This window comes from Neophocaena asiaeorientalis, unplaced genomic scaffold, assembly GCF_003031525.2.
Source record: "Neophocaena asiaeorientalis asiaeorientalis breed wild unplaced genomic scaffold, Neophocaena_asiaeorientalis_V1.1 scaffold253, whole genome shotgun sequence".
Lineage (NCBI taxonomy): Eukaryota > Metazoa > Chordata > Mammalia > Artiodactyla > Phocoenidae > Neophocaena > Neophocaena asiaeorientalis.
In genome coordinates, this window is record NW_020174553.1 from 4,295,441 (window position 1) to 4,308,705 (window position 13,265).

Below are 13,265 nucleotides of genomic sequence, written 5' to 3' on the forward strand. Positions count from 1 at the left end.
TTTTTTTTTTTTTTTTATGAGTGGGATTGTGTTCCTGTTTTACTGGTTGTTTGGCCTGAGGTGTCCAACCCTGGAGTTTGTAGGCTATTGGGTAGAGCTGGGTGCTGGTGCTGCTATGGGGACCTCCGTGACACCTCACTCCGATGAATATTCCTTGGGGTCTGAGGTTCTCTGTTAGTCCAGTGGTTTGGACTCGGAGCTCCCACTGTAGGAGCTTCCCCCCAACCCCAGGCTTGCAAATCAAGATCCCGCAAGCCATGTGGGAAGGCAAAAAAAAAAACAACAAAAAACAAAGTAAAAAATAAAATTAGACTAGGAACCTAACAGACATGTTAGAAAGAATGTAAAAATAAAAATAGAGATTAATCAGAAACTGGAAGGTACATCAGTACCACAGTAGTAAAAAAGAGAAGGGAAAGGAAAAAAGGGGGGGAAGGCCTTGGCTGTGGGGGGCGGGGCCTAAGCAAGGGCGAGGTCTGGGTGGTGGGTGGGGACAATGCTCAGGACTCACAGGGCTGGAAAAGGCCCTGGAGGCTGTGTGGGGGGGTAGGACTTAGGCTCAAGGAACAGAAGGGGCCCAGGCATGCCCCCCACCCCAGTCTCAGAGGGCAGGGGACCTCACCTGGGAGCCCAGCAGGCTTCCTGTGCTCGAGTGGATGGGGCAAACGCCCTCCTCTCCTCTCCCGCTCCTCCTGGAGGGCCCCTCCCGCCTGCTTCTCCTGATCTCCCCGGCCTCAGGGGCACTGATCTTGTCTGGCCTCCACTTTTCCTCTCCCCTCGGTCCCCCTACATCCTATCAGTTCACTTTGGGGTTCCTCCCGTCTCCTTGAGGGTCAGAGTCCCCCACTAGCAACCAGGGAGGCGCCCTAGTTGTGGGGAGACGCTAACTCCGCGTCTTCCCACACCGCCATCTTGACTCCTCCCCACATGCTTTCTTAAAAGAGCAATTCCAAAGAAGACTCTTAGGCTCAAATCAAACACAAAATTAAAACCAGCTTTGGGCTTCCCTGGTGGCACAGTGGTTGGGAGTCCACCTGCCAATGCAGGGGACATGGGTTCGTGCCCCGGTCCGGGAGGATCCCGCATGCCGTGGAGCGGCTGGGCCCGTGAGCCATGGCCGCTGGGCCTGCGTGTCCGGAGCCTGTGCTCCACAGCGGGAGAGGCCACAGCAGTGAGAGGCCTGTGTACTGCAAAAAAAATAAAGTAATAATGATTAAAACCAGCTTTAAACGTGCTTAACTTTAGTAGAAATCAATGTGAAGCCTTCATAAATTTTAACTGACTTTAACTTCCTGCTTTGTATTTATTTTCTTTACTGATAGTCCATATAAGAAGACCCAGCAATTAATATTATTAGAAGAGGGTTTATTCACATCTGCTGTCTGCTGCTATAACTATATGGCACACATTGGTAACTTATCAGAATCCACAATTTACCTCTTTTCATATCATTAATACATCATAATTGGATTCAGAAGTTTAGTATTACTTTAGCAAATGTAAAGTGTACTCAGGAATGGGAACAAGGTTTATATATGTAAATAATCTACATGTTTGTTACATTCCACCATAGATTTTACCTTAAAATACCTAATGCAGTTACAGTACATCAGAGTGAAGACAGATGCTTTATACTTGTATGTTTTCTGAAACTGGGGCTTATTTTATGAAGGAAACTTGGCTTAATAATTAGAACTTTCATGTTAACCAAGTTTGGGGCACTTATTTTATACAGTCTCAAATTTTAAGATTAAACACAATTTCAATCAATATTTATACTGAGCAAAAATTATGTCTGGTTCTCTTTTCTATAAAACCATCAATCTATTAACTACATTTCTGAACTTATAGTTAACTTTACAGTCTTTACATTATTATATAAGTAACATACACTTGCAGAGCTTAGAAGTCAAACCCTGCTAAAAAGACTTGTGCCAAAAACGGCCCCTAACCCCAGCTCAGAGGCATCACTTTCAGCTCTTCTGTTCTTTTTTTAATTCTGTTTACTTTTAAAACCACTTTACTGAGGTATGATTGATATGTAAAAAGCTGTACGTTTTTAATGTATACAACTCGATGAGTTTGGGAATAAGAACACGCCATGAAATCATCACCACCGTCAAGGCTGTTGACAAATCCATCACCTCCCAGTTTCCTCCCACCCCCCTTTAACAGTAGTATTTTGCATGTGTGTGGTAACAACACATGATCTGCATGTTTTAAGTATACAGTCATACTGTAAGCTACAAGCACTGTGCTGAATAGATCTCCAGTACTTATTTTTGCAAGGTAAGTTAGTTCTGGCCCCAGTCAACTGGGGAAGGAGCGCACACACACACAATCACTGTAGGGAAAGTGAGACCGTGCTTTGTGGGCTGCAACATGGCAGTGATCAGTAGAACAGGTGATGAGCCAGTGAGATGCTGGCCTGGGGTCAGCCTGATATTGAGATGGCTTGGGCCATGAGCAAGCAGCATGCCTAAGTTTATCCCAAGCCAGTTTCATCAGTTGACCTACAATACCTGAAACTCCCCAAAGTGGATGACCAAATCTACTCTGAGTTCTGGGGAAATTTTGAGAAACTCAGGATAGATGTATTGGACCCAGAAGAGCTCAAATCAGAACCAGCTGAAAAAGGAAAATAGTTAAAGAACAAGGGCTTTATGTAGTTATAATAAACTAATAAAAGTGGGGGCCATTCTACTAGAAGTTTCGTAGGACCCACACTCATTCTGTCTTCCTACACTGTGGTGCAGTCTTAGAGATATCTCCTGATTTGATCAAAAGTGAACTTTGTGTTTGCTTCTTGCTTTTCTTGTTATTTAGAGGTGATTTTTCAAGAGAAAGTTGAAGATGTCTTTTCTCTATCTTAAAAGTAGAAATCCTAGTGCACGCTAAATTGTGCTCCCAAAGTCTCTGTAAGTAAAAAAAAAGAAAAAAAACAACAACAAAGTTACATCACCTTTTTTTCATCATCTCATGTGCAGATGAAGGGATTGAAGATTCCCTTAATATTTTTAGCCGAATCTTAAAAGGTACAAAATATTTGCCATCTATTTCAAATGCCATCTATTTTAAAAGGAGCATATTTGTAGGATTTTATTTTTTAGGAGCTCCAAATACACACTAAATTAAGCTCCATAGCTAAACAAAAATTTTAAGCATTTGGAAAATTATGTGCATTATACATTCATATTCACAACCACCTAACAATGTATCCAGTTCATTTTCTATGCAAATTAATTCCAAACTTAATTATACCAGGTATGGAATCTCAAAAGACTATATGCACATAATCAAGTGTATAAAAGATAGGTGAAGGGAGACTATAAAACAGAATTAAAAAGATAGGTGAAGGGAGACTACAGAATACCTGATTACTTGAGAAGTCACAGTCTGTCTTCAATATTTGAAATTGAGTTTGGCCCTATAATTTTTCCCACACAGTCTTAACTTGGGCCATTTAATTTTTATTTTCAAACAAAGAATGGTGCTAGAAATTTTTTTATTGAGGTATAACTGACATAAACATTAGTTTCAGGTGTACCACAGAATGGTTCAGTATTCACATATACTGTGAAATGATCACCATAAACCTAGTTAACATCTGTCACTATACACAGTCACAAAAATTTTGTTTAACAGTGCTGTACATAACACCCCATGACTTATAACACTTATAACAGGAAGTTATACTTATTTTATAACAGGAAGCTAGTACCTTTTGAATCCCGTCACCCATTTTGCTCACCCCTCACCTCCCACCTCTGGCAACCACCAATCTGCTCTCTGTCTCTATGAGCTTGGTTTTTTTCTTGTTGTTTTCTGTTTTTCCTAGATTACACATAGTAAGATCATACGGTACTTGTCCTTCCTGTTTGACTTACTTCACTTAGTATAATGCCCTCAAGGTCCATCCATGTTGTTGCAAATAGCAAGATTTCCTTCTTTTTATGGAATAATATTCCACTGTGTGTGTATGTGTGTGTGTGTATCACATCTTCTTTATCCATTAATCCATCAGTGGACACTTAGGTTGTTTCCGTATCTTCACTATTGTAAACAATGCTGTAGTGAGCATGGGGCTGCATATATCTTTTTAGAAGAGTTAATATTTTCATTTTCTTCCGATAAATACCCAGAAGTGGAGTTGCTGGATCATACACTAGTTCTATTTTTAATTTTTTGAGGAACCTCCATACTGTTTTCCATAGTGGCTGCACCAATTTCACTTCTACCAACGGTGCACAAGGGTTCCTGTCTCCACATTCTCACCAAAACGTGTTATTTCTTGTTTATTTGATAATAGCCGTTCTAACAGGTGTGTGATATCTCATTATGGTCTTGATTTGCATTTCCCTGATGATTAGTGATGTTGAGCATCTTTTCATGGCCATCTCTATGTAGTCTTTGGAAAAATGTCTCTTCAGGTCCTCTGTCCATTTTTTAATCAATTTTTGTTGTTTTTTTGTTTGTTTTTTGCTACTGAGTTGTACGAGTTCTTTTTACGTTTTGGATTATTCCCTTATCAGAAATGTAAGTTGGAAATATTTTCTCCAATCTAGTAGGTTGCCTTTCCATTTTGTTGATGGTTTACTTTGCTGTGCAGCTTTTTAGTTTGATGTAGTCCCACTTTGTTTTTGCTTTTGTTGCTCTTGGTGACAAATCCAAAAAGCCATCGCCAAAACCGATGTCAAGGAGCTTACCCCCTTTTTTCCCCCCTGGTTTTATGGTCTCAGGTATTTCACTCAAATCTAATCCATTTTAATTTTTTATATGATGTAAGATAGTAGTCGTTTCATTCTTTTCCCTGCAGCTGTCCAGTTTTCCCAACACTGTTTATTGAAGACACTATCCCTTCCCCATTGTATAATCTTGGCTCCTTTGTCATAAATTGGCCATATATTTGTGGGTTTCTGTTCTGTTCCATTGATCTACGTGTCTATTTTTATGCCAATACCATTGTTTTAATTACTGTAGGCTTAAAATCAGGAAGTGTGATGCCTCCAGCTTTGTTCTTTCTCAGTATTTCTTTGGCTATTTGAGTTCTTTGTGGTTCCATACAAATTTTAGGTCTGTTTTATTTTTGTGAAAAATGCCATGGGAATTTTGATAGGAATTGCATTGAATCCATAGATTGCTTTGAGTAATGTGAACATTTTAACAATATTAATTCCTCCTATCCATGTGCACAGAATATCTTCCCATTTATTTGTGTCTTCTTCAGTTTCTTTCATCAGTATTTTATAGTCTTAATAGGTCTTTCACCTCCTTGGTTATATTTATCCCAAAGTATTTTATTCCTTTTGATGCAATTATAAAAGGGATTTCCTTAATTCCTCTTTCTCATAGTTCTTTCTTAAGGTATAGATTCACAACAGATTTTTATATGTTGATTTGTATACTGCAACTTTACTGAATTCATTTATTCTAAGATTTTTGGTGGAGTCTTTAGGGTTTTCTGTAAATAGTGTGTTACCTGCAAATAGTGAAGTTTTACTTTTTTCCTTTGCAATTTGGATGCCTTTTATTTATTTATTTAGCCTAATTGCTCTAGGGCTTCCAATACTATGCTGAATAAAAGTGGTGAGAGTTGGCATCCTTCTTTTGTTCCTGATCTTGGAGGAAAAGCTTTTAGCTTTCAACCACTGAGTATGGTGTTGGCTCTGAGCTTGTCGTATGTGGCCTTTATTCCCTCTAAACCCACTTTGTTAAGAGTCATCACAAATGAATGTTGGATTTTGTCAAATGCTTTTTCTCCATCTATTGAGACGCTATGATTTCTATCCTTCATTTTCATTTGCAGATATTGAATCACCCTTGCATTCCTGAAGTGAATTCCACTTCATCATGGTGTATTATTAGCCTTTTAATGTATTGTTGAATTCATTTTGATAATATTTTGTTGAGGATTTTTTTGGTTTATGTTCATCAGGGATATTGGCCCATAGTTTCTCTTTCTCTGTGGCATCTTTGCCTGGTTTTAGTATCAGAGTAACGTGGCATGCATCAGAATCACCTGGAGGCCTTGCTAAAACACTGATTGTGGGGATCCACTCTACACATTTTGGGTTCCACAGAACTGGAGTGGAGCCCTGTAATCTGTATTTCTCTTAAGTTCCCAGTGGTGTTGGTTGCTAACGTGGAGACCAAACTGAGCACCACTGATCAACGATTATCCTCTGTTTCTTCCCTGCAGTTTAGGAGAAACATGCAGTACTTCTCTCCTTTCCCACAAGTTTCACATTGCACTCTTGATTCCATCTTCATCCCCATTCTGCAATTATTTACTCTATTCCCAGCACCTCCAATCTCTTTCTCTATGCATCGACTTCTCACCTTCTGCTTTCTTGATGCATAGACTTCCATTTTTAAAACACAAAACAAGTGACCCATCTATCATTTGTGTCTCATGCATCTACCTGTTCACTGCCAAGTTTCTAAATGAAATATCTTTGAATCAAAACCTCTACATTCTCTTACTTTTCTCCATTACTCAGATGATCTCTAATCAATTAGAGTCCTAGCAGGAAACAGCACTCTCAACTTGGGTAAATTACTGAAGGACTCTTTATAATGTGGGCAGGATACAGGGAAACTACAATGAATACTGCAGTAACCTGAGCTAGAAATAATGGGAGATCTTTTGCCATTCCTAGAACTGAATGGGTGAAGGGAAACAGAATCTGGAGAGAAAAGTGCTGTGTGGAGAGTGAGCTACCTGATAGGAGCCTGTGAGACGTGTGGCTCATAGCAACACCATGGAGGTAAAGGGCAGAAAAAAAAAAAAAAGCTTTATCTTTCCTCCGGTCAATATGCCAGTATTCTGCTAGTGTACCAAACTGGTGCCTGACCCTGGCTGGTAAATAAGCTGACTGGTAAAGTCTTAGAGTTCAACTCCACAAGACATAGTAGAGGGGAGAAGTACAGAGAATGGATCTGAGGTGCAAACAGAATATATCCAGTACAGTCCACTCCTTTGCTTCTTCAGCATCTATTCTTGTCCTTTATTTAGGCAACAAACGTATGTCTGCAACATAGCGAACAGAGTCCTGGAAGCTACCGTTTCATAAGAGGTTGATGTCAATTCAGTCATACTCTTCTCATGAACACAATGGAACTTTCATATGTCAGATGATAAGATATGTCTCAAATTTAAAGGACTGAAACAGTAAAAAATAAGTTCCAAATTTAACAAAATTAAATTAGAAATCAACAACAAAAGGATATTGGGGGAAATTCACATATATTTTGAAATTAAACAATATACTTTTTAGATAATCCATGGTTCAAAAAAGAAATCAAGAGGAAATTAGAAAGTATTTTGAACTGAATGAAAATGAAAACACAACATATACAAATTTATGTAATGCAGCTAAAGCAGTGCTTACCAGCAAATGTACAGCTTTAAATGCCTATGTTTTGGAAAGAAGAAAGACCTTAAATCAATAATCTAAGCTTAAACAGCTAGAAAAAGAAAAGCAAATTAAAGCTAAAGCAAGCAGGAAAAAAGGAAATAATAAAGATCAGGGTTGAAACAAGGGGGATGCAGGCAAACTAGGGAAAGAGCAAAAGGATCCACAACGTTGGTTCTTTGAACAGAACAAAATTGATATGATCAAAGAAAAAAAGAGAAATGGACTACCAAAATCAAGAATGAAAGGGGGGACCTCACCACCAACTCTACACGAATTAAAAGGATTAGAAGTAAATGCTGTGAACAACTTGATGCCAACAAACTAGACAATTTAGAAGAACTGGAAAAATTCCTAGACACACAAATTACTGAAACTGACTCAAGAAGACAGAAAATCTCAATAGACTTACATATAACATGTAAAGAGAAAGAAACTGAATTAATAATTTAAAACCGTTCCACAAAGAAAAGTCCATAACCAGATGGCTTCACTGGTTCATTCTATCAAATATTTAAATAATACCAATCATTTATCAACATCCAGAACACAGAGGAAAAGGAACTACTTCTTAAATCACTCCATAAGGCCATTATTAAACTAATTCTAAAGCTAGAAAAAGAGAGCAAAAGAAAAACCACAGACCAATGTCATGAATTATAGAAACAGAAATCCTCCATGAAATACCAGCGAATCAAATCCAGCACCTCTTTCCAAGAGGCTGTTAATGGTCCATAGCTTGACTTACTGGTAAATCACTGAAGTAAACCTTTTTGTCTTGTGTTACGGTTCAAGATTTTGAAGATTTAAATACACACAAATACAAGAAAGAAAAAAGTGCCTAGCCTATGCCTTCAAACTATAAGTAATAGTAAAAGACAAACAGAAAAACAAGAATTTGACAAGTTCCCTAAAAGATATAAAGTGTTAAGAGGAAATGGGAACATAATTGATCCATGTATACTAATACTTTATTTCGGTTTACTTCTGAGGAGGTATGAGAAGGAAAAAACAAAAAGTTTATAAGGAAAATAAAATTGGGGCTGCCTTTATCATGGATGGGTAGAATTTCAATAGGTGAAGAGAAAGAAAAATGTAGGTAGAGATTTACAGGAGCAAAGCTTGAAGCCTATTTGGGAGAAACATCAGGTCAGGTCTGGCTCCACCACTATGTGTATAGATTAAAAAAACAAGAAAAAGAAATCACTGGAAGCCCAAGGTGAGGAAATATGAACTTAAAAGTGTAGAGGGAGTAACTTAAGTTTTCAGAGCAGGAAGATACGCTTTGGGGGTATTAGTTTGAGAGTTAAAGAATTTAATGTCTTGGACCAGGAAACAGAGAATGGGGTGGCAGTTAAGGGACTCAGCAACTAAGGGACTTAAGCAGTTAAGTGGACCACTTTCTCGACCTTTCAGGAGCTGGCGAGGTCAAAACTATTTTCATAACATGTTACCTGCCTTTTTCAATCTCAGTCTTACAAGTTTCCAGACACTATGACATTTGTTTTCACCACAGATTAAATGTGGAAGCAGATATGAGAACGTAGGAGTCCTCTATTAAACCAGACAGTAAAGGCCTAAACCTGAAATACTGAATAACATATTTTCATATATATGAAAACATAAAACAAGCTCACTCTTCTAATTTTGTTTTGTAAAACAGTTACATTTTCATTAAAAATTTTGTTAGTATGTGTTGGCTTATTTTTAAATGAACTAAATTTTAAAGTTTATTCTAATCTGCAATACATTATATATGATAGATATGTAATGAATATAAACAAAAGCTCTTTGGGGTCCTCCATAATTTTAATCAGTATAAAGGGATCCTGACACCAAAAGGTTTGAGAACTTTCAGAAAAACTTCAGGACCTAAAAGAGTAGTAGTAATGTGAATGAAATGAAAAAAATTAGGTAAAAGATATTGCAGAGACAGAACTGACAGGAGTTGGACAATAAATGTGGGGACAAAATGGGGAAAGAGACAAAGAAACCAGAAGTTTAGTCTTAATGACTTAGGAGAATGACAGACTAAGAGATAAGGAAATAAAAAAAGATCAGAGAGTTTGGAAAAGGCAAGAATTCAGTTTTGACACAAATAGCCAAGCAGCCAAGTAGAGACATACAAGAAAATGAAATACATATAGGGCCTAAAATATAGTTTGATGGTCATGTGTATAGGAAAGACCAGGTTGTTTTGGCATCTTACATGATTGAACATCACCTCAAGCAAAAAAGATACACATCAACATTACCATGAATATCTTGGATCACTTGTCCCCAGTTCCCTGGTGGGAGGTTGCTGCAGTTTCTTCTGAAAATAGCTCTTAAATTGATAATTCTGGAAGCTTCTGGGTTATATGTATTTTTACTAAGTGCTTTTTAATATTTTCTTAGTCTTGGCTAAATGCTACAATTAGTAATTTCTAAGAGGCAGTCTGGTGTGGTTGTAGGTGGACCAGACTGAAAAGACAGAAGATTTCAATCTCATTAGTCACTTTCTCTGGAGTTCATGCTCTTCAATTTATATAATAAAGCGAATATACAGGGTTAATCTACAGGGTTTCTTCAGATCTAAAATTTTATGAATCAGGACTTCCCTGGTGGTGCAGTCCTGATTCATAAGAATCTGCCGGCCAATGCAGGGGACATGGGTTCAATCCCTGGTCCGGGAAAATCCCACACGCAGTGGAGCAACTAAGCCCGCGCGCCACAACTACTGAGCCTGCGCTCTAGAGCCCGCAAGCCACGACTGCTGAGCCCATGTGCCACAACTACTGAAGCCTGTGCTCCATAACAAGAGAAGCCACCTCAATAAGAAGCCCGTGCACCACAATGAACAGTAGCCCCTGCTCGCCACAACTAGAGAAAGCTGGCGCACAGCAACGAAGACCCAACGCAGCCAAAAAAATAAAGTTTTATGAATCGGCTATCAACCCCCTTATCATGAACTAAAAAATACAACCCAGCCTCCAAAAGAGTATAGAACCAACCAAGATATTAACTAGCAATACCTTTCTCAACTATCTGTTGTTGTTCCTCTATAAAGATTGTCTACAATTTATCTTGAAAGCCACCTGTTTAGACTTTACGAGAAGTCCTGAATCCTAGTATTTTGTCAACAAATACGACTTTACCTGACTGGTCTTGATTTTGCAAATGTTAAGCATATTCTGCTCTGACACCTCTACCCCCAATCCCAATTCCCCATCCAATCAACACCTTTCTAGGCTAAGGAGTTCTATGCAATCTTAAAAACCTCTTCATCCCACTGATCCCTTAAATTGCCCATTTCTAGAGTCTTAAGACTTTCTTAAAGTCATGGGATTAAAGATGAGTTAATTGTTGTAGGCAGAATAATGTTAAGGAAAAAACCCATCACTTTCCTGGGCTTTTTGGTCACAATGTATCAGGTTGCTATCTTCATGTAGTTTATAGCAGTGCTTACCACCTTTCATTTTACTAGCAAAAGAACTTTTTTCTCCCAAATGAAGTTTTATATAATACCCCACTATATAAAACAGGTCGTAAAGTGCAATTGCTCTGAATGAGGTTTGTGAAGACCTAAAACCCCGGAGACTTGATCAACCCCGGCCCCTCCTTCACATCCCACTCACCAAAGGCCCTTAGGGTGCTTCCCAGGCAGCATGGAGTACACGAAAATCATCACTTCATGGCATCTTTAAAGATGCCAAGAAGTATGGAAGAACCAAAGGTTCAAATGAAATAAATCAATTACTTCAGAAGATCTCTTATAGCAACATCCATAAAACATTATAAAATACATTGCTTCTCAATTTACTCAAACATACAGGTGCACTTTAGGAAAACTGCCCTTTTTTAAGTAGTTAAGGAATGGATACAGCATCAACTTCAACAAATACTGGCTACAATATATGATATCAGGCACCATTATTAATTCCTCCTATAATAGATGTCAATATAGCATAAGGTATCAAACACACAGACAAATACTGGCTACAATATATGATATTAGGCACCATTATTAATTCCTCCTATAATAGATGTCAATATAGCATAAGGTATCAAACACACAGACAAATACTGGCTACAGTATATGATATCAGGCACCATTACTAATTCCTCCTATAATAGATGTCAATATAGCATAAGGTATCAAACACACAGACAAATACTGGCTACAACATATGATATCAGGCACCATTATTAATTCCTCCTATAATAGATGTCAATATAGCATAAGGTATCAAACACACAGTGACAGTGAAATGGGTCAAGAGTATTTTTTATTGCACATTTGCTTACAAGTTTGCTGCTTTGGGTGGAGCTAAAGCTCAAGTGTTGAGTTAATCTCAGCCGTATTTTCGTCAACCTAATTAGAGCAGTGATTTGCCTGTATGTTCCCCTTGGCTTATTATTTCTCAGAAACATTAACTTTCCCAATTTGTCTAGGTGCTGAAGCACAGATTTAACTTTTTTTTTTAATTTAACCACTCAAAAACAACCCAAACAGCATACTGTAAAGAAAACAATGTTTATGTCTATTCATATAACCCAGGCTCAGAGAATTTCTGATTATGTAACATTGTAAAGGTAACTGTAAACCAACCTTCTTCCAAACTATTCAATTCTTATATGTATAATTAAGCATTGATTTTAGAAAACTGTAACACTTTCAGAAATGGATTCTGTCACAATAAGGCCTCCTCTCCCCATCCAAAAACAATCCCCACAATGACTCCAAATCTTGTAAGAAACTATTATTTTAGACTAAGCTGCTCAGAATAGTATTCTTATTTCCTTTCCACCATACTCCACAGTTCAATGCAAAATGGAGAATGTGCTGTTGAAACCGAAATAAAATGGCGTTCAAGCAGCTCAGGCTTTAAAAATCAGGCCAGAACGTTCAGAGCCTGATGAAAAAGACACAAGAATGGAGGCATAACTACTATAGCAAACATAAAATTTTGGCCATTAATGGATCAAAAGTAATGGCTGACGCTCCTACTTTAAGCTCATCAATGTCACACTAAAAAAAAACATGATATTTGGCAAAAACCTTCTAAATTATTTATCCCAAATTCTCAAATGGAAAGTTATTTTTAATGCATCACTCTTAAATTTTACACTTCAATCACTCATGTTTTCCTTTTAAGACTATTCAGAAAAATAGTTCTATTTAAATAAGTTTTTCCTCTCACACATTTTTACACAAAAGGTTACTAAAATCACAATTCTGAGGGATTTCATTTTAATCATACAAACAGTATATGCTTAAAGTTCAGTAAAGAAATTAAATCCTTTCTTATTCTATCTAGAATGATCTGTTACCAAATCTGTAAGAACTCTTTTCCCCAGAGCATTTATTTATAACAGTCACAACTTATGAAAATCGTATCTCAACTCCATGGTGAACTAGCATCCATGCTTATTCCACATAGGTACTGCCAGTGGTCCCTGCGGTGTCCTTTCAACAATGACAAACTCATCAGGGTTGCCAAATGCTTCATAGAAAACCAATAAATCTTGTATCGCACGCTCCTCAATCTGAAAGGAGGAAGGAAAAAAGAGAAGTTGCTTTACTCCTTCAATTATAAACTGAGCAGGATCTTATTAGCTTTCCAATTTCCTTTTGTGGAACTACCACTTTCTGTGCATACAAGACAGTGGAATAGGTATCCTGTTATCCCCTTCGAAAGGAGAAGGGTTGAGGCCTAAGTTAGAATAATCAGATACCCACCTTCCCTTGATTTTAATCTAGAGCAAGGAAAAAGAAACTGAAGATGGCTGTTGGAATCCATTCATTCCAATTGCTCATCCTGTGAGATACTTTCTGTTGTTGTACAAGCCTAGTTCTTTAAGCTCTTT

The 13,265-nt window shown here is 37.8% G+C and overlaps 1 protein-coding gene and 1 pseudogene across 4 annotated transcripts in view; both read right to left on the reverse strand.

Moving 5' to 3' along the window:
- LOC112407961 (amine oxidase [flavin-containing] A pseudogene) overlaps positions 1-3,742 on the reverse strand; it is a 15,451-nt pseudogene extending 11,709 nt beyond the window's left edge.
- Positions 3,743-11,665: 7,923 nt separating this feature from the next.
- IBTK (inhibitor of Bruton tyrosine kinase) overlaps positions 11,666-13,265 on the reverse strand; it is a 93,035-nt gene continuing 91,435 nt past the window's right edge. For all 4 annotated transcript variants that reach the window (XM_024757439.1, XM_024757437.1, XM_024757438.1 and 1 more), the window contains exon 28: positions 11,666-12,944. In XM_024757439.1, the coding sequence (XP_024613207.1) occupies positions 12,813-12,944 (132 nt within the window). In that variant the 3' untranslated portion in view covers positions 11,666-12,812. The remainder of the gene's footprint in view (positions 12,945-13,265) is intronic.